Genomic DNA, 23,141 nt, shown 5'->3' with positions numbered 1-23,141 from the left:
CGACTCGACAAACCTCTCTCCATTCTCTCATAGTTGACATTACTGATATGCTTTATGTAGTAGTAATAGTTAAGTGCCATAGATAGCACTTCTCAACAATGATTGGTCTTCCATCAAGCAGCTGGCCAATGTATTTCCTGGATCTTCTCTAACTGTGTCAATCCATCTCAAAGCTTGTTTTCCACTTTTCCATGGACTTTCAACCCTCCCAAGCATGATGTCCAACTCTAATGATTCTCCTTACGTGATATGTCTGAAGTTTCACCATTTGAGTTTCCAAGGACCTTTTTAGTCGTGTCTCCTCTGAAGCTGATTAATTTGTTCTTCAGGCATCCCATGGTGTACCTAGTACTTTTTGCCAACACCAAGTTCATAAGCACCAAGTTTTCAAATGTTTGACTTCAACACTGTCCAACTCTCACATTCATATAATGTAATTGAAAAATTGATTTGTATCTTTTCTTTCTTTGCTGTTTATGTTCTCTGCACTTTATTACTAATAGTTGATTCAAAAAGATTTAATTATGGACATGTACAGTAGCCAAGATCCTTGTCTTCACATTTGCGCTGTAAACCATGTGAATTGTGGTACATGTGTGCCTTTCTAACTGTACGATCAGTTCAAATTGCCACAGGTGGACTCCAGTCAAGTTCTAGAAACATCTCAAGAAGAATTAAAGCAAACCGGATGGACCGGACCTGACCACAATTTGGAGTGTCACAAGGTTCTGAACATTTCTAGGATTGAGAGATTTCAGTTTGTGATTTTGAATAAACTTGCAAATCTTTTTTATTGAAATAATGTTTTCACTTGGTCATTATAAGTTATTGAGTATGGACTGAAGGCTGAATATAGCTATTTCATTCAATAAAAATTAAATCTACAACACTACAAAGTGTGAAGAAAATGAAGGGGTCTGAATACTTTCTGAATACACCGTATGTTCTCTGTACATTTTCTTTCCCACATAGTCGCCCAAGAAGACAATGCACAATTTGTTAACATCAAACAAGTTGGCTGTAGCCATCATAATTTACTCCATAAGGTCAGATTTACATAACTGCTTCCGATTTTTCATTAGAACCATAATAATACACCTAAAGATCCCCTTTAAACTTCTGCAACTGGTAGACTTAACATTGTGTAAAATCTGTAGAGATGATATATTTCTGAATCATCTGGCCAAGCATCTCAGTTGCTTTACTATTTCTCATGACATATACAATGATGAGATGAGAACTACGACAAGCTCATTACTGTCCTGTTCTGAATCCTTATGTGGGGCACAAAACTGGCATTTCTCAGACTATATATGTCACCCTTCCATGAAAGGAAATCAGCATCATAAGTCAAGTGGATGGAATAAGTGTTTGCTCAGCTGACAATGGTCTGGTTCATGCAGTTTAGTATTTTCAGTTTGACTGCAAATATCAAAGGCACCAGGCTCAACTCCACACTCCTCCAAGACAGCATGGAGAAGGTGACCATCAGTAAATCCTTTGAACTGAACGTGAAGACCGAAACTTCTCTGTATTGGGTGTGCACCTTCCCAATGCACTCATCCCTATGGCATCTCTCCAACAGGTAAAAACCCACTCTGTAAAATGTAGCTGACCGCACATGTCAGGAATTGAAGTTTCCTCTTAAGCAAACTGGGTGAGGCCTCCAAAACAAATTGGGGTGCAAGCTGGAATCCTGATTTCAGTCAGGTCCCCAAGGCTATCTGCTGGCTTCAACTGGAGCAGGCCACAAAATGGGGAGCTATCACAAACAACTATCACAAAAATATAACAAAAACCTCTAAAGAGGATGGATAACCGTGAACACCCTGCTTGATTTAAAGGGTATATAAAGAATGTTTATAACTAAATAATTTATTAGCAAAAACAAAAAACTTGAAAATGCAAAGAAAAGCTCAAAAGAGTAAAAAGAAGTACAAAGGAGATGCCAAAAAAAAGTCAGTCCTAAGCAAACAAGCCTCGATGAGCTAATCAAAATTCAGACTCCTTAAAACAACAGCAAAAAAAACAAAAAACGCAAAATCCAACAAGAAACAGTCGTACCTACAAAAAACTCCAACAAACAAATGATTTCCAACTCCTGGATCTTCTCAGCTTACATAGAAAGCCAGAGTGAGGGCTCCGAAATGGTGATGTCAATGTGACTCCTCCCCCTGTAGCTCCACCCACAAAGAACAAGGACTCAAACTTTATTGTTATTTTTTTAAGTAATTATGTGCCTTACTGTTATATATTTTCTGTTATTTTAATAATTATATTCTGTCTCTTCAAATGAAGTTATATTCCATTGCTGATGTCAGTGATAAAAATAATAAGAACCCTTTATTTCAGTTAAAAATAAAAGAATGACAGTGTCGTGAGTTTATTCAACAATACAAACACAGTAATTATTACACTATACAGGTGCTGCATCTATTGATTTTTTGTTGTTTCTGCATTAGCTAGAGTATCAAGAAATACATTTCATTATAACTCTAAGGTATAATGAAATTAAATTGAATTGAATCTGAGTTCTCCTAATTGAGGATTTCCACCTTAAACAAATTTGCAAAGTATTAGATGTGTGGCTTTTCCAAGACTAATTTTATTCATTTCGCAGAAACCTAGTAACTTAAACAGACACATGGTTTAGTACAGAGAGATTCACTCAAAAGAAGCCCCGAATATTCTGTAATAACTCTCACTAGGATGAAGCAATCTGAACAAAACAACGTGCAATGGAGCTCCCAAGAAGCCGGGATGCCCCAGCATCAGAGCGATGAGGTAGGCACCGGACAGCCGTCTGTACCCCTTCACACAGTCACTTAACTTCTCATCAGGATGGTGGTGTACAGTACTGAGCAGCACGTCTTCATGGTGCAGACCTATTGGGTCACCAATTTGTTTAAGCAATGTCAGAATCAACTGGATGATCGTGAGTTAATTGAAGGTTACTTCCAGCAAGATGGAGCAATGTGTCACACATCGGCAAGGAGCATGGCAGAAACTGGGTCCTTCTTCGGCAACAGGGTAATTTCAAAGGGGCTTTGGCCACCACAGTCACCGGATCTGACACCACCAGACTTCTTCCTTTGGGGTATGCTCAAAGGAAAAGACTATCAGAACAAACCTACAACCATGGAAGATTTGAAGGAAAACATCCAATGCAAAATTGCTGCTATTTCCCCTAAGACGCTTGCTGATATGTGCAGGAACATGGAGCGCCATGTCAAAATGTGTCTGGCAGAAAATGGAAACCACTTCCAGCATCGCATGTAATGTAATTGATTAAACATACGTCAAGTTATATTGCGTATTTTTTTAGGTTCCGATTGCTTCATTCTAACGGAAGTTACAGCAGAATATTCAGGGCCTCTTTTGAGTGAATCTCCCAGTGTAATAAGGCCACTTTTCAACAAATTTAAGAAACTACCTGAAGCAGGTTGCTTTTTCACTATGTGCACGAATGCTCAAGGAGGCATAACATTTAGGTTAGGTTAGGTTAGGTTTAGGTTTATTTGTCATATATAGGTTAACACAGGGTCAACATACAATGAAATGTGTATGACAAGAAAAACAAGTCACTCAGCCTAGATCTATCCATCCATCCATTTTCCAACCCGCTGAATCCGAACACAGGGTCACGGGGGTCCGCTGGAGCCAATCCCAGCCAACACAGGGCACAAGGCAGGGACCAATCCCGGGCAGGGTGCCAACCCACCGCAGGACACACACAAACACACCCACACACCATGCACACACTAGGGCCAATTTAGAATCGCCAATCCACCTAACCTGCATGTCTTTGGACTGTGGGAGGAAACCGGAGCGCCCGGAGGAAACCCACGCAGACACGGGGAGAACATGCAAACTCCACGCAGGGAGGACCCGGGAAGCGAACCCAGGTCCCCAGGTCCCCCAACTGCGAGGCAGCAGCGCTACCCACTGCGCCACCGTGCCGCCCAGCCTAGATCTAATAAAGCTAAAAAAATAATTTAAAAAAATTACAAGTTAAAAATAGACAAGCCATATAAAGTAAAGTTATAGAGCAATATGAGTTGAATGAGCAGCAAGTACAAATGACAGTTATTGCACAGATAATGTTTTATGAGTACAGATGCATATTCTATAAAGTGCAGATGCATGTTCCAGTCAGTACAATAATTACATCCAAAACAGGCAGCTGATATTTGCATATTTACTCTTAGGAAAGATACGGAGGATGTTAATATGGTGTTACTTGTTGTTGTGATTTACTCCACACAAAATGCCAAAAAAAAACCCACAAACCATACCTGAATCTTCACTGGCCTATCTAATAGAGATAGGCCTCACCCTAGGCAACCCCAAACTCAACAAGCAGGTTTCAACTGCACAGGCCCAAAAAGATGGCCTTGGCTTTCAAAGTTCACAAATATATTTTAAATGTTCCAGAAACACAAAAATGCCATTAAATGGAAAGGAAAAGAGAACAAAAGTTGCAAAATTTGGTAAAACTACAATTCAATACTCAGAATCTAAAGGCAATAGCAAAATTCAAAAAGCAGAAAAAAATCAATGCAATACTCTCCATAAAATTTTGACATGATAAGTAACTTATCTCCATCAATCTTAATGAACCTCTGCTGGGAACTGAAAGGCAAGTGTAAACAGAAATCAGAGCCAAAATACAATATCCAAAAAATCAAAGTAAAGACAGAGAAGAGGTTCAAAACGTCAGTTACACAGTCTCAATACACAAATCCAAAGGCAAGTCGAGAAACATAGCACAGTTTCGATATCCAGGAAATCAAAAGACATTAGCAAAGACAAATACTCACAAGAACTTTCCACTCCAGCACGTTCAGTGAACTGCCAGGAACCTTGGGGGGCCCTCCCTTAAATAGGGTGGATGGCCGTTCTTGGTGGTGATGGTCAGGTGGCCCCGCTCCTTGAGGGATCACCCACAAAGCACAAGGGACACAACTAAAGCCCTTCCCCTTTTGCAACATAAAATTACGTAAACATTAATGCAAATAAATTGCATAAAATAATGAAAAACCAACAAGAAATGACACTTTGAATCCCTGCCAGGGGATACATGCTGGCTGAACCATGACGGTCTGGAGACAACTAGGAGTGAATTGTGCTTAAAACTGAGTGTCACATTTCTAAATCCAATCCACCGCTTGGATTGGTGGCACTCAGAGTAGGGGGCAAAGACTTTGGTTTGTAGCGATTAGAGGGGGTCTCGTTAACCTGGTTAGACAAACAGCAAACTTCTGTCTGCAGTCAAAAAGTCTCTTAAAAAAAAAACGTATTAAGATGTATAAATGTGCGTCGCATGTGCAGAGATCTCATTGCACTTTTTAAAAATAAACATAATTTGATGCCAGTGAAAAATGTCAGTAGCTTTAGGATATATATTGGCATTTGATGGCATCAATGGATGAATGGTAAATGTGAGCAATATGTCGTCACTGGTGCTGTGCTCTGTTGTTCACCGTTACGATTATAGTGTAGGAGTCTATGATCATGAAATTACGAACTGCAAAATATGAAGTTTGAAATAAACGGTGTGTCACACTCCATCAAAAGGACTGCTGTTAAAAGAGTTGATCACGAAAAGCCCCAGGAGATGCAGACTTCAGTACTCAAAACACTCGAATCAACAACTTTGCCTAACGACACCAGTAAAGCACAGATGAGGCTGCACAACATCCGCCTTCTGACTGCACATCTAGATGAATAACTAAAGAACTGTAACATTACTGTCTAACTGGAAATACAAACATGCCATGACAAAATAGCCGCAGCGTTTTAACACATTGTGTATCCATAGACCACAATGCTTATTTAAACTCTGTTTGCTGTTGTTATGTCACATAGTGATACAACAGTGAAAATGACACAAAGATATCATAGAAATCAAGAGGAGCCATGTAGCTGCGGTTGTCTACATGTGTCTGTATGTATCCCATGTCGCCACGCTCATAACAACGTCCAAATTAATTATTAATCTTCAGTTACCTTGTGCTATTGAACTCCTGAATGGATAACAGCCATTTAAGCTTTTTAGAGTCAAGACTTTGTTCAGTTTCTTTTGCTCTCTTCCTGAATGCCTGGCGGTTAAAATGCACGGACTGGAGTGTGGTGAAGTGATGTCCGCGGCTGATCTGCACCATTTTAAATAAATGATCGCCACACTCGCAGCTTTAAGGAGGGGCCGTGGTAGCCTGGCAGGAGCAGTTCCCGGGGCGCATAAGTGCACGGGTGCGGAATCGCTTATGGCCATAATCGATGATGGGAGCTGCTAATCACCACACCTGTGCCACGTCCCCATTTTAAAAGGGGAAGCGTGAGTGCGAGATGGGAGAAAAAGAAAGATGGAGACAGAGGTTAGAAGAAAGACAGGAGGCAGGAGGAGAAAAGAGCCGGTGCGGGAGTGAGCGAGTGAAAGGGAGCAGGCTCATGAGGGAAAATTAGACAGCTGGGAGAAGAGCCCCTGAGAAGGAGTGTGAGGCCAACACTCAGTGGGGGGCAGCTGAAAGTGGTCACTATGGCTGAGCTGTTCTCAGGAGCTGGAGTGACCAGGAGTTTGGACTGGGATGACAGCATGGGTCAACGAGGCTTTGGGGAGGGAGGAGCTCACGTGTGAGCGCCCTGGCCGTTGGGGACCCAAATCTCGGTCAGGTGATGGATCCTGTACATAGCCGTGGGACGAAAGGCAACCGGACATGCAGAAGGTCAGCTGCATCTGCAGATAGGGCGACTCCTCTGTTGCAAGGCCCAGGAGGGATTAGCAGGGGAGCCGCCATTTAAAGGATGGAAAAAGTTTAAAAAGAAAAAAAAAAGAACAGTGCCTGGCAGTGGATTTTTTAACCTCGTTTTAATGAATTTTTATTGATTTTAACCGCCACTATTTCACGTTTTTCTGGATTAATTTTGATTCTGTTTTTTTTTTAATAAAGGTACTGTACACTTTTGCACTTTTACTTCTTGTGGTGTCCTCATTTGTATAGCTCATCCCGGTCATCACTATCGATGGTGTCGGGTTCAAGGGGCTCCCGAATGAGAAAAGGGAGCAAGGAGCCGACCTGCACCATCATATGGAGGAATTGGGGTTGAGTGTTTTATAAAGACACCCTGTGGGTGAAGCCTTTGCAGCACAGGATTTCGCCGCTATTCACTACCCTTTTTAACGAATTGTACCCATACGTGTATTCGTATTTGAAAATCACGTCTGGTCCTGCAAGACCACTCTGAACCAGACTTTAGGCAGCGGTGGCATTTACCTGAGTACAGACCAGAGAAGAGTCCGTTGTTGGGGTCGCTGGTATCTCCGATAATTTTCTTTGCCCTGGTCTGGTATCACATGGTGTGGATGTCCTGGAGGTTAGTGAGTGCACAGCCAGCGATGCGTTCAGCTGACCACACCATTCTCTACAGAGCCTTGTGGTCCTGCTGTGTGCCGTACATAAAACCAGGCAGTAAAAATCCAGATGATGGATTTATAGAAGTTCTTCAGTATCTGGGAGGGCAGCGTGAACTCTCTAAGGTGTCCGAGGTGGTAAAGAAATTGTGCCTTCTTCACCAAGCTGTCCACGTGTTTGGACCAGGGTTACTGTAGATCCTCTGCGATGTGGACATGGAAATATCTGAAACTGTCCACCCCTCTCCAAATAAATGCTGTTAACACTGAGCAGAAGGGTTGTGCCTCTGCTGTTTTCTCAAATGTATTTAATTGTGACAATGAATGGTCATTCATTATGGAGGAATCTGTCAAACGATATTAAATGTGCTTTGCTTAACCTACAAATCCTGTGGCTCATACGCATGCAGAAAGTTGTGACTGTGCGTGTTGCATATGAGCGCAAGAAAAAAACTGCTCAGAATTAATGTGCGAAGAAACTACTTTAATTCAAGAAACTCCAATTTCATTATTAGGAGCCTGCATCAGATTTGTATGCTGTAAATGTGACGCTTAATGCTTTATGTCCGCACTCCCGTCGATTCGCCAATCTAAACAACAGAACTCGCTGTGTCCAGTGCCACTGAAATAAAGAAAGATAGAATTAATTAAATGAATGCAGAATGAAAAATCCAACAAAAATATATTTAGTGATACATTTAATTATTTAAGCTCACATTTTATGTTGTTGTTATTTATTTATTGTCACATTTCACAGTACTTTTATTTATTATTTTGAACATTGATCCATAATTGAGGACTCGTAATTACAGCTGCAATGAACAAATTGTAACAACAGGACGCTAAACACGGAATCTTCCAAACACTTCTAGCACCATCTATTGGAAAACTTTAGAAGTGGAGGTCTTACCTTTCCTTCATGCTTTAAAAATAATATTGGCACTGTAATCCTAAAAAACAAAAGAACACAAAGTTTTAAACACATAAAAAATTGTATTTTGTGAAATATTATCGAATTTGTATTGAAATTGTGTAGAAGCTCCTCTGAATTATTTGTCAAATGTAGCAGGACCTTGAAAATATTTGCAGTATACAGGAAGGATTTGGAAGAGAAGAAAGGCTGGCAAAGTAGAAAAGATGAGAAGATGGAAGACAAACCACAGCTGAAGCTGTTCCAAAAATGGCGTTCAGCTTTCATATGACACCGACATTAAATGCATGGATACATAGACAGGTGTATGAGGTCTGTCTATTAAATAACGAGACTGTATTTCTATCTGTTTAACTCAGTGGTCTCAAACTCTGGCCCTGGAGGGCTGCAGTGGCTGCCGGTTTTCATTCTGACCCTCTTCTGAATTGGTGACCTGTTTTCGTTGCTAATTAACTCCTTTTCCATTCATTTTAATTGACTTGTTTTTTTAAGATTGATTCCCCTGAATATCTTCATCATTCCTCTGAATTGCTTCATTTCTTTCCTCAAATGGCACCCAAACAGAAATGAAATGTGAAGTGAGGGAGCCAGCAGAAGACCAACTAAGTCAGGGCCTCAAACTCCATCCAATTGCTTAATTAGGCGCTGATTCTTATCGTGAATTAAACCCGATCTTTAATTCCATGGCTTGTTGCTGCTCTCATTGTGCAATGGCAGACATTTCCGAAATTAATGATTTTCTCTTTTCTAAGAGCACTGCGAAAATGTTTTGTGGTCCTGAGCAGGTCGACATTCCTGAGACCTTCACCTTTTTTTATGTTCAGATATTGTATGATGGACACAGTTTGCTGGTCCTGTTTTGGCTCATTTTATATCTCATTATTCTTTGACTGCTAATTAAGGAAAAAGAAACAATTAAGGGGTCTGAGTCTTCAAGAACAAGTCCATTAAAATGAATGGAAAAGGAGTTAACTAGCAGCAAAAACAGGTTCACTAATTAAGAAAAGGGCTGGAATGAAAACCTGCAGCCACTGCAGCCCTCCACGACTGGAGTTTGAGTCCACTATCTTAAACGAAGCAGTGAGATCTAGGGAATCCATTCCCGGACGGGTTTATCCATTCCTGGGAATTCGGGAATCCCGCATTTCATTCCCGGGAATGATGACACAGTGCACGGGCATCTCACATATGAACGGTTTTAGAACGACCGACACTTATTTTTAATAAAACTACTGCAATGTGTTGACACAAATAAAAGACTAACCTTATCTACAAGCAGTTCATGCTGTCATTTAAGCACATGTATCTTTAGTTGTGGTAATAAAAGCGTAGAAAGCACAACGTCCTCACAGGTGGCGCATTGGTAGTGCTGCTGCTTTGCAGTAAGGAGACTGTGGAAGATTGTGGGTTTGCTTCCCGGTTCCTCCCTGTGTGGATAGCGCTTTGAGTACTGAGAAAAGTGCTATATAAATGTAATTTACTATTATTAACGTGTCCAGCATGCAGTCGTCCAAGAACACACCTTCATGCAGAAGTACGCCAGCCGCTGAGAAAGCACACTCTGCCTCCACTGAAGTAGGCAGCACAATCATCAGATACTGATACACTTGTTCTAAACAATGCCTGCACTTGCCGTTGCTCTGAAACACCGCCATTTCAGCTTTTACTGATGCATCCAGTTTCTTGTCATCATTCTGTGATGGCAAGTTTCTTGGCACAGATAATGCGGATGCAACAGACTGACGTATTGCAATTTCAAGTTGCTGTTCAAAGCTGATGAAGTGCAAGCTGCAGCAATGGCGCCACCTTAATTATTTTCAACTATAACTGTTATTTCTTGATCGATTTTTACATGCTATATATGTGAATATGTTCATATGTTATGTGAATTTCCCCTTGGGATTAATAAAGTATCTATCTATCTATCTATCTATCTATCTATCTATCTATCTATCTATCTATCTATCTATCTATCTATCTATCTATCTATCTATCTATCTATCTATCTATCTATCTATCTATCTATCTATCTGAGCTTGGCTGTTCCCGTTTCCCCGGGAATTACAGCAGTTTCATTCCCGGGAATGCAGGAATGAAAAATGTCCGGGATTCCCTATTGAGAACTGATTATGAGCACTTGCCATGCAGGTTTAAACCTGTTCAAACCTGCATGACAAACAACAACACTCTCTGCCGTTTAGTTGCTTGTCAGTCACCATTTAATGCAGTTGTGTATCCCCTTGTGTACCGGAATCATGCAAATTTAAATGTTGAGCAACATATAAATTTGAAATGTTTAGTAAAATCAAACAAAACGCCAACAGAATCTTTTCAAATGTTTACTGAGGCTTACGGAGAAGACTGCATGTCTCTTGCACGTGTTTTTCCTAAATTGCAATCAGCGCTTAAAGTAACACATTTTGAGTCAATGGATGCAGTAAAGAAGAAAACGTCAGATGTCTTGAAACAGCTGTCAGAAACTGATCTGCTCCATGCCTTCGACCACTGGAAACCCAGACTACATCGGTGCGTAATTGTGAATGGCGAGTCTATTGAAGGGGACAAGCATTAGAATTGTTAAATAAATAAAAGTGAGTTATTGTGTCAGTCTCGTTATTTAATAGACAGACCTCTCGGTATGTGGTGTCATGAACACATGTCGGAGGACTTCCTTACAGGCTCTGTTTAGGTATGTTATAACCCGCTGGGACGAGAGGGGATGCTATCACTAACATTGTCTTCTCCTTCTCTTCCCGCAGCACTGAGAAACCGCCCAAACAGACTCCGCCCCCTCCAATACCCTGGTTTTCCTAAAGGAGGCGTTATTTTAACAAGCAAACTGACCCCATGGCTAAGAAGCCAAGTTTTCTTTTGTAATTCAGAGCCCAAAGACGAGGGCAACAATGCCAAATGAGCGTTTCTGTTCTTTATTTGGAATAACCTCTTTGGCAATACCTGAAAATAGCAATCCAGTGATGGTCTGTCAGTGCTTCAGAGGATTTGCAGAGAACAATGGAAGAAAATCCCCAAATGCAGGTGAACGAAGCTTTATGCTTCATACCCAAGAAGACTACACAGGGTGTAATCGCTGTCAAAGGGGCTTCAACAAATGAATGGTTAAAGGGTCTAAATACACCTGTCAAAGGGATATTTCATTTTATTATTTTTAATAAATTTGTGTTTGCTTGATGAGGAAAAAAATAATTTAAATGATTTTAGCCTAAGGCTGCACAAATGTGAAAAAAAGTGCTGGAGTCTGAATACTATCTGAAGGCTGTGGATATACAGTGGTGTGTTGGCCCTTCTGCAAGGAAGACACCAGCAGGAGGACAAAAATAGCTCTAGCTCTTTATTTTGTCAAGCTTTAAAAAAGGCTATTGGCATTGACCTGCCAGTCCAGATTGCCAGTCAGATGGAACACACACACATCACTGAAACGCTATGGAGGGCATTAGGATCAGCACATGACACCTTATGGGTAACACAATCACAAAAGGGAAGAAAAAACATCAATATTGTGGCACATTAAAACTACTTGGGCCACAACTATACCCTGCACCCCTTCAGAAGTCCCCTCAGATCTGTCTCTTCAGCAGCTACTACTTTGCTGTCATAGGAATTCTGGTTTCTATCATTAGGACCCAATCAGGAAGGAGACGAGAAGGTTTACCACTCTCATCTCTATATACAGTGCATCCAGAAAGTATTCACAGCACATCACTTTCTCCACATTTTGTTATGTTACGGCCTTACTCCAAAATGGATTAAATTAATTTTTTTCCTCAGAATTCTACACACAACACCCCATAATGACAACGTGAAAAAAGTTTACTTGAGGTTTTTGCAAATTTATTAAAAATAAAAAAACTGAGAAATCCCATGTCCATAAGTATTCACAGCCTTTGCTCAATACTTTGTCGATGCACCTTTGGCAGCAATTACAGCCTCAAGTCTTTTTGAATATGATGCCACAAGCTTGGCACACCTATCCTTGGCCAGTTTCGCCCATTCCTCTTTGTAGCACCTCTCAAGCTCCATCAGGTTGGATGGGAAGCGTCAGTGCACAGCCATTTTAAGATCTCTCCAGAGATGTTCAATCGGATTCAAGTCTGGGCTCTGGCTGGGCCACTCAAGGACATTCACAGAGTTGTCCTGAAGCCACTCCTTTGATATCTTGGCTGTGTGCTTAGGGTCGTTGTCCTGCTGAAAGATGAACCGTCGCCCCAGTCTGAGGTCAACAGCATTCTGGAGAAGGTTTTCATCCAGGATGTCTCTGTACATTGCTGCAGTCATCTTTCCCTTTATCCTGACTAGTCTCCCAGTCCCTGCCGCTGAAAAACATCCCCACAGCATGATGCTGCCACCACCATGCTTCACTGTAGGGATGGTATCGGTCTGGTGATGAGCGGTGCCTAGTTTCCTCCAAACCTGACACCTGGCATTCACACCAAAGAGTTCAATCGTTGTCTCATCAGACCAGAGAATTTTCTTTCTCATGGTCTGAGAGTCCTTCAGGTGCTTTTTGGCAAACTTCAGGTGGGCTGCCATGTGCCTTTTGCTAAGGAGTGGCTTCCGTCTGGCCACTCTACCATACAGGCCTGATTGGGGGATTGCTGCAGAGATGGTTGTTCTTCTGGAAGGTTCTCCTCTCTCCACAGAGGACCTCTGGAGCTCTGACAGAGTGACCATCGGGCTGTTGGTCACCTCCCTGACTAAGGCCCTTCTCCCCCGATCGTTCAGTTTAGATGGCTGGCCAGCTCTAGGAAGAGTCCTGGTGGTTTCGAACTTCTTCCACTTACGGATGATGGAGGCCACTATGCTCATTGGGACCTTCAAAGCAGCAGAAATTTTTCTGTAACCTTCCCCAGATTTGTGCCTCGAGACAATCCTGTCTCGGAGGTCTACAGACAATTCCTTTGACTTCATGCTTGGTTTGTGCTCTGACATGAACTGTCAACTGTGGGACCTTATATAGACAGGTGTGTGCCTTTCCAAATCATGTCCAGTCAACTGAATTTACCACAGGTGGACTCCAATGAAGCTGCAGAAACATCTCAAGGATGATCAGGGGAAACGGGATGAACCGGAGCTCAATTTTGAGCTTCATGGCAAAGGCTGTGAATACTTATGTACATGTGCTGTCTCAGTTTTTTTTATTTTTAATAAATTTGCAAAAATCTCAAGTAAACTTTTTTCACGTTGTCATTATGGGGTGTTGTGTGTAGAATTCTGAGGAAAAAAATGAATTTAATCCATTTTGGAATAAGGCTGTAACATAACAAAAGGTGGAAAAAGTGATGCGCTGTGAATACTTTCTGGATGCACTGTATGTCATTTTAGTTTGTGAAGTTGTTCTAATATTAACTAAAAATAATATTGGCCATTTTGATACTTAAGACCCCAGAGTCTTTAAATACACAATGTTGGATCCTGCACTTCAGAATGGGTCATCCACCTGAAGCTAAGCATGTTTGGGCCTGGCCAGTACTTGGATGGGAAACCATCTTGGAATAAGCTTAGGTTGATGCTGGAAGAGGTGTTGGTGAGACCAGCAGGGTGCGCTTATCCTGTGTTGTGTGTTTGGATCCTAATGATAAATAATTAATAAATTTGCAAAAATCTCAAGTAAACTTTTTTCACGTTGTCATTATGGGGTGTTGTGTGTAGAATTCTGAGGAAAAAAATGAATTTAATCCATTTTGGAATAAGGCTGTAACATAACAAAATGTGGAAAAAGTGATGCGCTGTGAATACTTTCCGGATGCACTGTATATATAAAATCCAACGTCTGTCTGTCTGTCTATCCGCTTTCATGAAAGTGCACTAAGTATTACAGTTCACTTGCGGTACCGATTTATTAGTGCAAATCCGAGAGACACGCAGACAGGCCGAGGGGAGCCCTTCTTACTCACACGCCAGCCTCAGGGTATTCCTTACCTCCACTTAGCTAGCGAGAGAACTACTTAAAGGATTTAGAGATCTAGATTTTTAATAGAATTTACTTGAACATTCCGGTTGATTTTGCAACTTCTCTCATCGCGCTAAGTATCACAGTTCACTTGTGGTAATGATTTATTAGGGCAAATCCGAGAGACACATAGCGGGCCGAGGGGAGGTGGGAGGGGTGCCCTTTCACTCGCGCCACCCTCAGGGCGTTCCCTACCTCCACTTAGCTAGCAAGAGAACTACTTAACGGATTTAGATCGGGTTATTTTCTATAATTTTTCTATAATTTGCTTGAACATTTCGGTTACGACTTCTCTCATTGCACTAAGAATCATAGTTCGCTTGCAGGAGCGATATATTCGTGCTAATCTGAGACAGAGGCTGCAGGCCGAGGGGAGGGGGAAGCGTGACGTCAGGAGTGGGGAGCCGGGCGGGGCCCTTCTTGCTGTCCTTTTTCACTTTTATGAAGGCAGAGCCCCAGGGGACGACTAGTATATTATGTATGCTTTCCAGACGGTGAGATTAACTTAAGAGATCATTCTTAAACTGGAAGGGAAGAGGCCAGACAAGTGATGCAGGGTGGAATGCTACTATGATAACGACAGTGGTCATCTTCACCTTGTAACCTGGACTTATATGCCTCTCAGACAACTTGAGAAATGTCACACAGTGAGCGTAAAAGATCTGACGGCTGCTGATGTCTATAACATCTGAGAATGTAGGACACTCTGAAGAATGTGCACAGAAAAAACAAACAAAAAACTCCAGTTAAGCTGGAGGAAAAAACTAAATCTGCAGGGAGTCCAGCCTCCGTTAGGCATTTTGCCCAACATAAATGATCTCAAGTCGTTCTTTATTGGGTTTTTTAGGCTTTGATTTTAATAATTTAACTCAGCGGTTCTCATGGCAGGTTGGGGTATCCGCTGTGATGGACGACCGGCTATGGACTCCGGTCGCCACCCCCAGGCCGCTAGGAGGAGCCCTCCGGACAGCATGATGGTGCCCCGACCTCCAGCAGGGCCTCATGGACTCTGTAGTTTATACACACAGCCCTGCTGGATACCTTGGGGGCCACCAGGCGTCGCTGTAGGGGGGCTCATAGGCTCGCATGTGCCCTATAACCCGGGAGTACGTCACGGTCACGTGACAGGAAGAAACGACGTGCTCCCGGGTTGAAGAAAAGGACTGTTTACCCTGACCCGGAAGGGAAAAGGAACTGTGGACTGTTGAACGGGAACACCTCCGGGTCAGGGTGTATAAAAGGACTCTGGGAAGCCCAGTACACTGAGCTGAGCTGGGAGGTAGGGTGGCGACGTGTCTGGGCGAGGAGGATTGTTTATTGAGAGAATTATTGTGTTTATGAGTGTGGAGTGGAGGGTGCTTTGTGCACTGTACAATAGTAAAATAAATAGTTACTGTACTTTTACCTGGTGTTCAGAGTGGTACCTGAGGGTTCGAGAGGTGGACAAAAGCCTTAACTGCGACACCGCTTACATTCAGATATTTAGACATCACAGGCTGCTGCACAGGACTTTGATCAGGTGGCGGTGGTGGTACAGAACACAACCAGAGAAAAATCCGAAAAGAAAACAGAAAAAATTAAAGATTAATAATGATTGCAGGTTCACTGAGGAGTATGATGATTCTATGCATATCTATTTATTAAGGATAGGACTAAAATATAGCTATGAAAAAGGTAAATTAAAAAAAAGGGATTTTAACAGTTTTTTTTTTAAATTTCACAGTATTAGCCTGGCGTATCTCTATTTGTAAAGTATGTCCGATTTTAGGTGCATAACAGCAATAAGCCGCCTCACCACTTCTATGGCTGGCTCTTGGAATTCTAAGCAGACCACCATCAGACAATTTAACCTTATGACTTGGCATTCCAAAATATAGGATGGGGCATGGATAAAATGATTAAATGGCTTATATACCATGAGTAGTATTTTAAAGTCAATTCTAATGGACACTGGTAACCACTGTAATGTCACTAAAACTGATGAGATGTGCTCATCTTGTCTTGTTCTGGCAAGGATTCTCGCTCCTGCATCCTGGACTAACTTCAACCGATTGATGTCTTTCTTAGATAGACCAGCTAAGAGTACGATACAGTAATCTAGCTGACTAAAAACAAAAGTGTACAACTAACTTCTCAGCATCTTGCAATGTTATAAGAGGTCTAAATTTTGCAATGTTCCCTAAATGGAAAAATGCCATCCTAGTAATCTGGCTATTATGTGATATAAAGTTTAGGTCTGAGTTTTTTGATTACACCTGAATTCTTTGCTTCCACTTTGACTTTCAAAGCTAATGGATCAAGTTTATTTCTAATAACCTGATTATTTCAGTTTTTTACTAATGACTAAGGTTTCAGTTTTATTTTTATTTAGTTTGTGGAAGGGTGGCACGGTGGTGCAGTGGGTAGCGCTGCTGCCTCACAGTAAGGAGACCCGAGTTCGCTTCGCGTGGAGTTTGCATGTTCTCCCCATGTCTGCATAGGTTTCCTCCCACAGTCCAAAGACATGCAGGTTATGTGCACTGGCGATCCTAAATCATCCATAGTGTATGCTTGGTGGGTGTGTGTGCACGCCCTGTGGTGGGCTGGCGCCCTGCCCGGGGTTTGTTTCTTGACTTGCGCCCTGTGTTGGCTGGGACTGACTCCAGTAGACCCTGTAGTTAGGATATAGCGGGTTGGATAATGGATGGATGGATAGTTTGTGGAAATTACTACTAATTGATTCAGAAATACAAGACAGACATTGTGTCAGAGAGCCCAGAAGGTCAGGGTCATCAGGTGCTATAGATAGGTAAAGCTGTGTGTCATAGCTGTGATAGTCCACCTTGTGTTTTGAAGTAGTCTCGCCTAATAGGAGCATAAAGATTGAAAATAACGAAGGGTCCAGAATAGATCTTTGTGGTACACCATATATAATATCATGGGTCTCTGAACTACAATCACCAGAACAAACAAAGAATTTTCTACCTGTTTAATAACCTGAAACCAATTTAAGATGCTGCCTGAGAGGCCCACCTATTGTCTAAGGTGATTTATAAAAATACTGGGGTCTATGGTGTCAGATGCTACAAGAGCATATGCGTAAACCCTGTCAGCATTAACCGGTAAATCATTTATCAATTTAAGTGGTGCAGTTTCTGTACTATGATTTGTTCTGAAACTTATTAAGAATAGAGTGTTTGTTTAAATAATCATTTAACTGTTTTTCTAGAGTTTTGCTTAAAAAAGTTGAAAGTTGTCAAGTGCAGAGATGAGTCGAGATTTTATTTCAGTATTTCAGCAGTGGTCTTTAGATAATCTTTGAAGACCCTTGTATCTAATGAGGAGTTTGCTATGTCAAGTACACTATCAATTAGTACGTCCGAGAACTGCACCTGAAGGCCCTTCAAGTGACTGCATGTTGTCTCTTTGAACACATGCATTGCCATGGTCTTGTTGAGGAAATCATCCAGCAGTGGGAATTGTTCAAATTTTTGATTTTACACAATAAAAGTGTTATTCCTGAATTCAACTCTCTGTTTTATGTAAAGTTCAAACAATTTGTGTTGCAGTCTTGTTGTTATTTATTCGGCACAATAAGTCGATCAAATATGTCGGCAAGATATGCCAACAGTTTTAAATTTGCGAGGAAAACTTGTACTTCTTTGAGCTCAAATAAGCGACTCAGTACTCTTCATTGGGGTAACCACCTTTCTTTGGCATCACAGAGAAGTTGGTGCTCTTCAATCCGTATCTCCTCACAGGGTATTTTAAGGGATACCTTGTGTGACTGACTGACTGCATTCGGGAAATCAACCATTGGATGACAGATAATTTTTTACAACTCAATCCTGATTAAACAGAAATCTTATTAGTTGGTACCAAATCTGTCTTCTCTACCCTTCGTGGGCTAATAATTGACATTGATGGGATCCTGGCTGAATGCTCAGCATCAGTCTGTAATTTGGGCGTCATCTTTGATCAGCTTCTTACTTTTCAACCACACATTAGCTCAATAGTACAGACAGCTTTTCTTCTTTTTCATCTTCCTAACATTGCTCATCTACATTCTTTCCTCAGTGTGAAAGATACTGAGACACTCATTCATGCTTTCATCACTTCCCATCTGGACTATTGCAATGCTTTGTGTTATTGTCTCCCGACTAAATACAGTTATATGCAGTTAAATACTTTTTTCTAATTTTGGTTCTGTACATTACCACAATGAATTTTAAATGAAACAACTCAGATGCAGTTGAAGTGCAGACTTTCAGCTTTAATTCAGTGGGGTGAACAAAACGATTGCATAAAAATGTGAGGCAACTAAAGCTTTTTTTTAACACAATCCCTTCATTTCAGGGGCTCAAAAGTAATTGGACGATTGACTCAAAGGCTATTTCATGGGCAGGTGTGGGCAAGTCCGTTGTTATGTCCTTATCAATTAAGCAGATAAAAGGCCTGGAGTTGATTTGAGGTGTGGTGCTTGCATGTGGAAGATTTTGCTGTGAACAGACAACATGCGGTCAAAGGAGCTCTCCATGCAGGTGAAAGAAGCCATCCTTAAGCTGCGAGAACAGAAAAAACCCATCCGAGAAATTGCTACAATATTACGAGTGGCAAAATCTACAGTTTGGTACATCCTGAGAAAGAAAGCAAGCACTGGTGAACTCAGCAACGCAAAAAGACCTGGACGTCCCCGGAAGACAACAGTGGTGGATGATCGCAGAATCATTTCCATGGTGAAGAGAAACCCCTTCACAACACCAACCAAGTGAACAACACTCTCCAGGGGGTAGGCGTATCGATATCCAAGTCTACCATAAAGAGAAGACTGCATGAAAGTAAATACAGAGGGTGCACTGCAAGGTGCAAGCCACTCATAAGCCTCAAGAATAGAAAGGCTAGACTGGATTTTGCTAAAGAACATCTAAAAAAGCCAGCACAGTTCTGGAAAAACATTCTTTGGACAGATGAAACCAAGATCAACCTCTACCAGAATGATGGCAAGAAAAAATTATGGAGAAGGCTTGGAACAACTCATTACCAAAAGCATACCACATCATCTGTAAAACACGGTGGAGGCAGTGTGGTGGCTTGGGTGTGCATGGCTGCCAGTGGCACTGGGACACTAGTGTTTATTGATGATGTGACACAGGACAGAAGCAACCGAATGAATTCTGAGGTGTTCAGAGACATACTGTCTGCTCAAATCCAGCTAAATACAGCAGTCAAATTGATTGGGCGGCGTTTCATGATACAGATGGACAATGACCCAAAACATACAGCCAAAGCAACCCAAGAGTTTATTAAAGCAAAGAAGTGGAAAATTCTTGAATGGCCAAGTCAGTCACCTGATCTTAACCCAATTGAGCAGGCATTTCACTTGTTGAAGACTAAACTTCAGACAGAAAGGCCCACAAACAAACAGCAACTGAAAGCCGCTGCAGTGAAGGCCTGGCAGAGCATTAAAAAGGAGGAAACCCAGCATCTGGTGATATCCATGAGTTCAAGACTTCAGACTGTCATTGCCAGCAAAGGGTTTTCAACCAAGTATTAGAAATGAGCATTTTATTTCCAGTTATTTCATTTGTCCAATTACTTTTGAACCCCTGAAATGAAGGGATTGTGTTAAACAAATGCTTTAGTTGCCTCACATTTTTATGCAATCGTTTTGTTCACCCCACTGAATTAAAGCTGAAAGTCTGCACTTCAACTGCATCTGAGTTGTTTCATTTAAAATTCATTGTGGTAATGTACAGAACCAAAATTAGAAAAAAGTTGTTTCTGTCCAAATATTTATGGACCTAACTGTATATCAATAGATTACAGTATGTTCAGAATTCTGCTGCTCGTTTACTTACACACTCTACAAAATCTGCTCACATCACTCCTGTCCTCTATGATTTACATTGGTTACCAGTTTCTTCAAGAATCACATATAAAATTATTCTTCTCACCTTTAAAGCCCTTCATGGGTTAGCCTCTCATTATTTGTCTGAGCTGCTACTTCTTTACACTCCTGCCCGTGCATTACGATCATCGGACGCTAAGTTACTCACTGTAACTAAATACAGGCTAGTAACTATGGGTGATAGCGCCTAAAATTTGGAATTCTCTCCCTCTCAGCCTTCGCGAGGAAAAATCTATTATTGATTTCAAACTTCTGTTAAAAACACATCTTTTCAAGGAGTGTTATTCTTTTTCGTGTATGTAAATTCTACTGTCATGTTAATGTGTGTATTGAATTGTAAAGTGTCCTTGAGTGTATGAAAGGTGCTACATAAACAAAACATTATTATTATTATTAAACATATGCAAACTTGTTCCATTGGCATTAATGGCATAAACTGCTTTGACTTTTTTAATGGCCGAAAACATAGAGTTTCACAAACACTCTAGAAAGCGTATCAGTTTGAAAATGTTGGGTTTCATGCAGGCAGTGAAAAGAGAGCTTTTCAAAAAAGCTGAAGTATGATTGTTGTGATTGGGCACTGACTTCCGTTAATTCTAATAATACTCTTTGTAATCTCATCTTTACTGTTACTATTAAGAAAGCCCATCAGAGAATTATATTTTTTGCATCAGCTGATTAAGTTCAATCTCCCTAAAGCGATATTGGTCCAATTCTACACAGCCATCATCTGACCTCATCTGTAACAGCCTAAACAAAGACAGCACCAAACCAGACAAAGACCAATCTGCAGCACATCATCAGAGCCTGTGAAAAGATCATAGGCTATAACTTACCTCACACTGAAGTCCTATGAGTCCAGGGTAAGGAAGCGGTCCGTAAAGATCATTGCTGATCCGACTCACTCAGGGCATCACCTGTTCCAAAGACTTTCTTCCGTCAAACGTCTTTGTGCAGTGAAAGCTAAAACAACACGGCAACTAAAACAGTTATTTCCCATGTGCAGTTATTCTTACTAATCAGGTCTTAGCTTCTACTCAGCATCTATGTATACTTGCACACTACACTGCCTGGACATTTTAATCCTTCTATCTCTTTCTGGTATTTGCCTTGTATGCTTCATAATATTTTATCATTTTCTATTTTATCTTCTTATGCGTATCTTTTGTATTCTGTATTTTCCTTGCATGGTGCCCCATACTCTACTACCGTTGCACTATACTAATCAAGGCAAATTCCAAGTACACATTAGTGTACGTGGCCAATAAAGTGGATTCTGATTGGGTCTTTTCTAAATCCTCTGCGTTACCTGATGGGTACTGCTCCACGAAACACATGGATTTGCCGTGTTTATTTCAGCAGATCACCCACTCTATATTTTCCAAGGCTCTGGTAACCATATACAGGTTGAGCATCCTTAATCTGAAATACCTGGGACCAGAAGTATTTTAAATTTCGGATATTCTTGGGTTGTAGCATATTTGCATCTTCTGAAAATATTCACCTTAATTCCCTCCAGTCGATGTACTTTAAACTGCCAGGTTTTCAGGGTGAGAGCAAAAGAAACTGAGCAAGGGACTCGATGCTGTGAAAAAATAAAACGTTAAAAAAGCTTTTATACATTAAGGATCTGAGTACCACAAGGTAACTAAAGCTTAATTGTTTAATTAGTACATTGTGAAGAGTGTGGCGACACAAGAGACAGACACACGTTGTGACAGATAAGGGCGCTCTCGCTCCCTTGAACTCTCGGACAATACGCCAGACACCGGATAAAAGTCCAAATATATTTATTATAATAATACTGTGCACAAAGCACCACCACTCCACAAATCTCCAATAAACCATACACAATAAACAAATCACTCCACTCCCAGACACTTAGCCACCCTGCCTCCCAACTCAACTCAACCCTGGGATCTCCCACAGTCCTTTATATAGTCCGTGACCCGGAAGTGCTTCTGAACCCCTGTCCATGTGACTTCTTAGCACTTCCGGGTCAGATCAAAACTCTTCTCTTTCATCCCGGAAGTACGTCATTCTCTCTGTCGCTGTGACTAAGATGCATTTCCGGGTTATAGGGCACATAATAGTCCTTGGTTCTCCCTGCAGCAACTCCTGGCGGCCCCCATGGTATCCAGCAGGGTTGTGCATTAAAAGTTCACTGTCCATAATTCCCTGCTGGCATTCGGGGCACCTCCAAGCTGCAAGAAGGGCTCCATCTGGCGGCCTGGGGGTATTGGCCGGGATGAATGGCCGGCCATATCTCACAACGTGTAGACCACTGCAGCTACTTGGCTCCACGCATTTGTCTTCTGTGATATCTTTCTGTCATTTTGACTATTGTATATGGCATAACAACAGTAAGTAGAGTTTACATAGGCATTGTGGTCAATGGATATACAACATATTAAAACACTGTATACTGGCATGAAATGATTGCATTTCCAGTTATAGCAATGTTAATTTACTTTAGTTATTCAGTTAGACATGTAGTCATAAGATGGATGCTGTCCTTATGTTGTTAAATGTTGTTACAAAGGAGCACAGTCTCCTGATTCGGGTGTTTTGAGTAGTAAAATCTGAATCTCATTTGGCATAGTCACACATGTGCACATGGCAGATGGTTTATGGGCTCAAATAGTGGTATTTCTCAGTTGGAACAGTGGTTGGCACTATCATCTGATCTTTCCTCCTGTTGTTCCTCTGTAGAACAGGTGAAGACTGTGCATCTCAATGATGTCACCCCCGATCCGCCCACTGATGACGTCACTTCCAGCATCCAGAACCCACCCACTGAAGACATCATTTCCTGTTCCGGCTTCCCTGATCCCACCTCTTCCTGTTTCATCCATATATACAGACCAGACTCACCCTGATACTTTAGTTCTGTTTTGAACTCTGTTCTGTAAAGACAATTTCTTTTTTGCTCTGCAGTTTTTTC

At 41.4% G+C, this 23,141-nt stretch overlaps 1 protein-coding gene across 3 annotated transcripts in view; it reads right to left on the bottom strand.

Annotated features, from left to right (window-relative positions):
* Positions 1–23,141, bottom strand: part of rprd1b (regulation of nuclear pre-mRNA domain containing 1B) — a 1,182,184-nt gene that overhangs the window by 1,092,532 nt on the left and 66,511 nt on the right. Inside the window, exon 7 of one of the 3 annotated variants that reach the window (XM_051932584.1) lies at positions 18,667–18,851. The exons of the other annotated variants lie outside the window; for them this stretch is intronic. Within the exon in view, the coding sequence (XP_051788544.1) occupies positions 18,810–18,851 (42 nt within the window). The 3' untranslated portion in view covers positions 18,667–18,809. Of the gene's footprint in view, positions 1–18,666; positions 18,852–23,141 lie in introns of those variants that run through there. 3 annotated transcript variants of the gene reach the window in all.

Source organism: Erpetoichthys calabaricus, chromosome 10 (genome assembly GCF_900747795.2).
Source record: "Erpetoichthys calabaricus chromosome 10, fErpCal1.3, whole genome shotgun sequence".
In the NCBI taxonomy this organism is placed as follows: Eukaryota; Metazoa; Chordata; class Cladistia; order Polypteriformes; family Polypteridae; genus Erpetoichthys; species Erpetoichthys calabaricus.
This window is presented reverse-complemented; position numbering and strand designations above follow the sequence as displayed.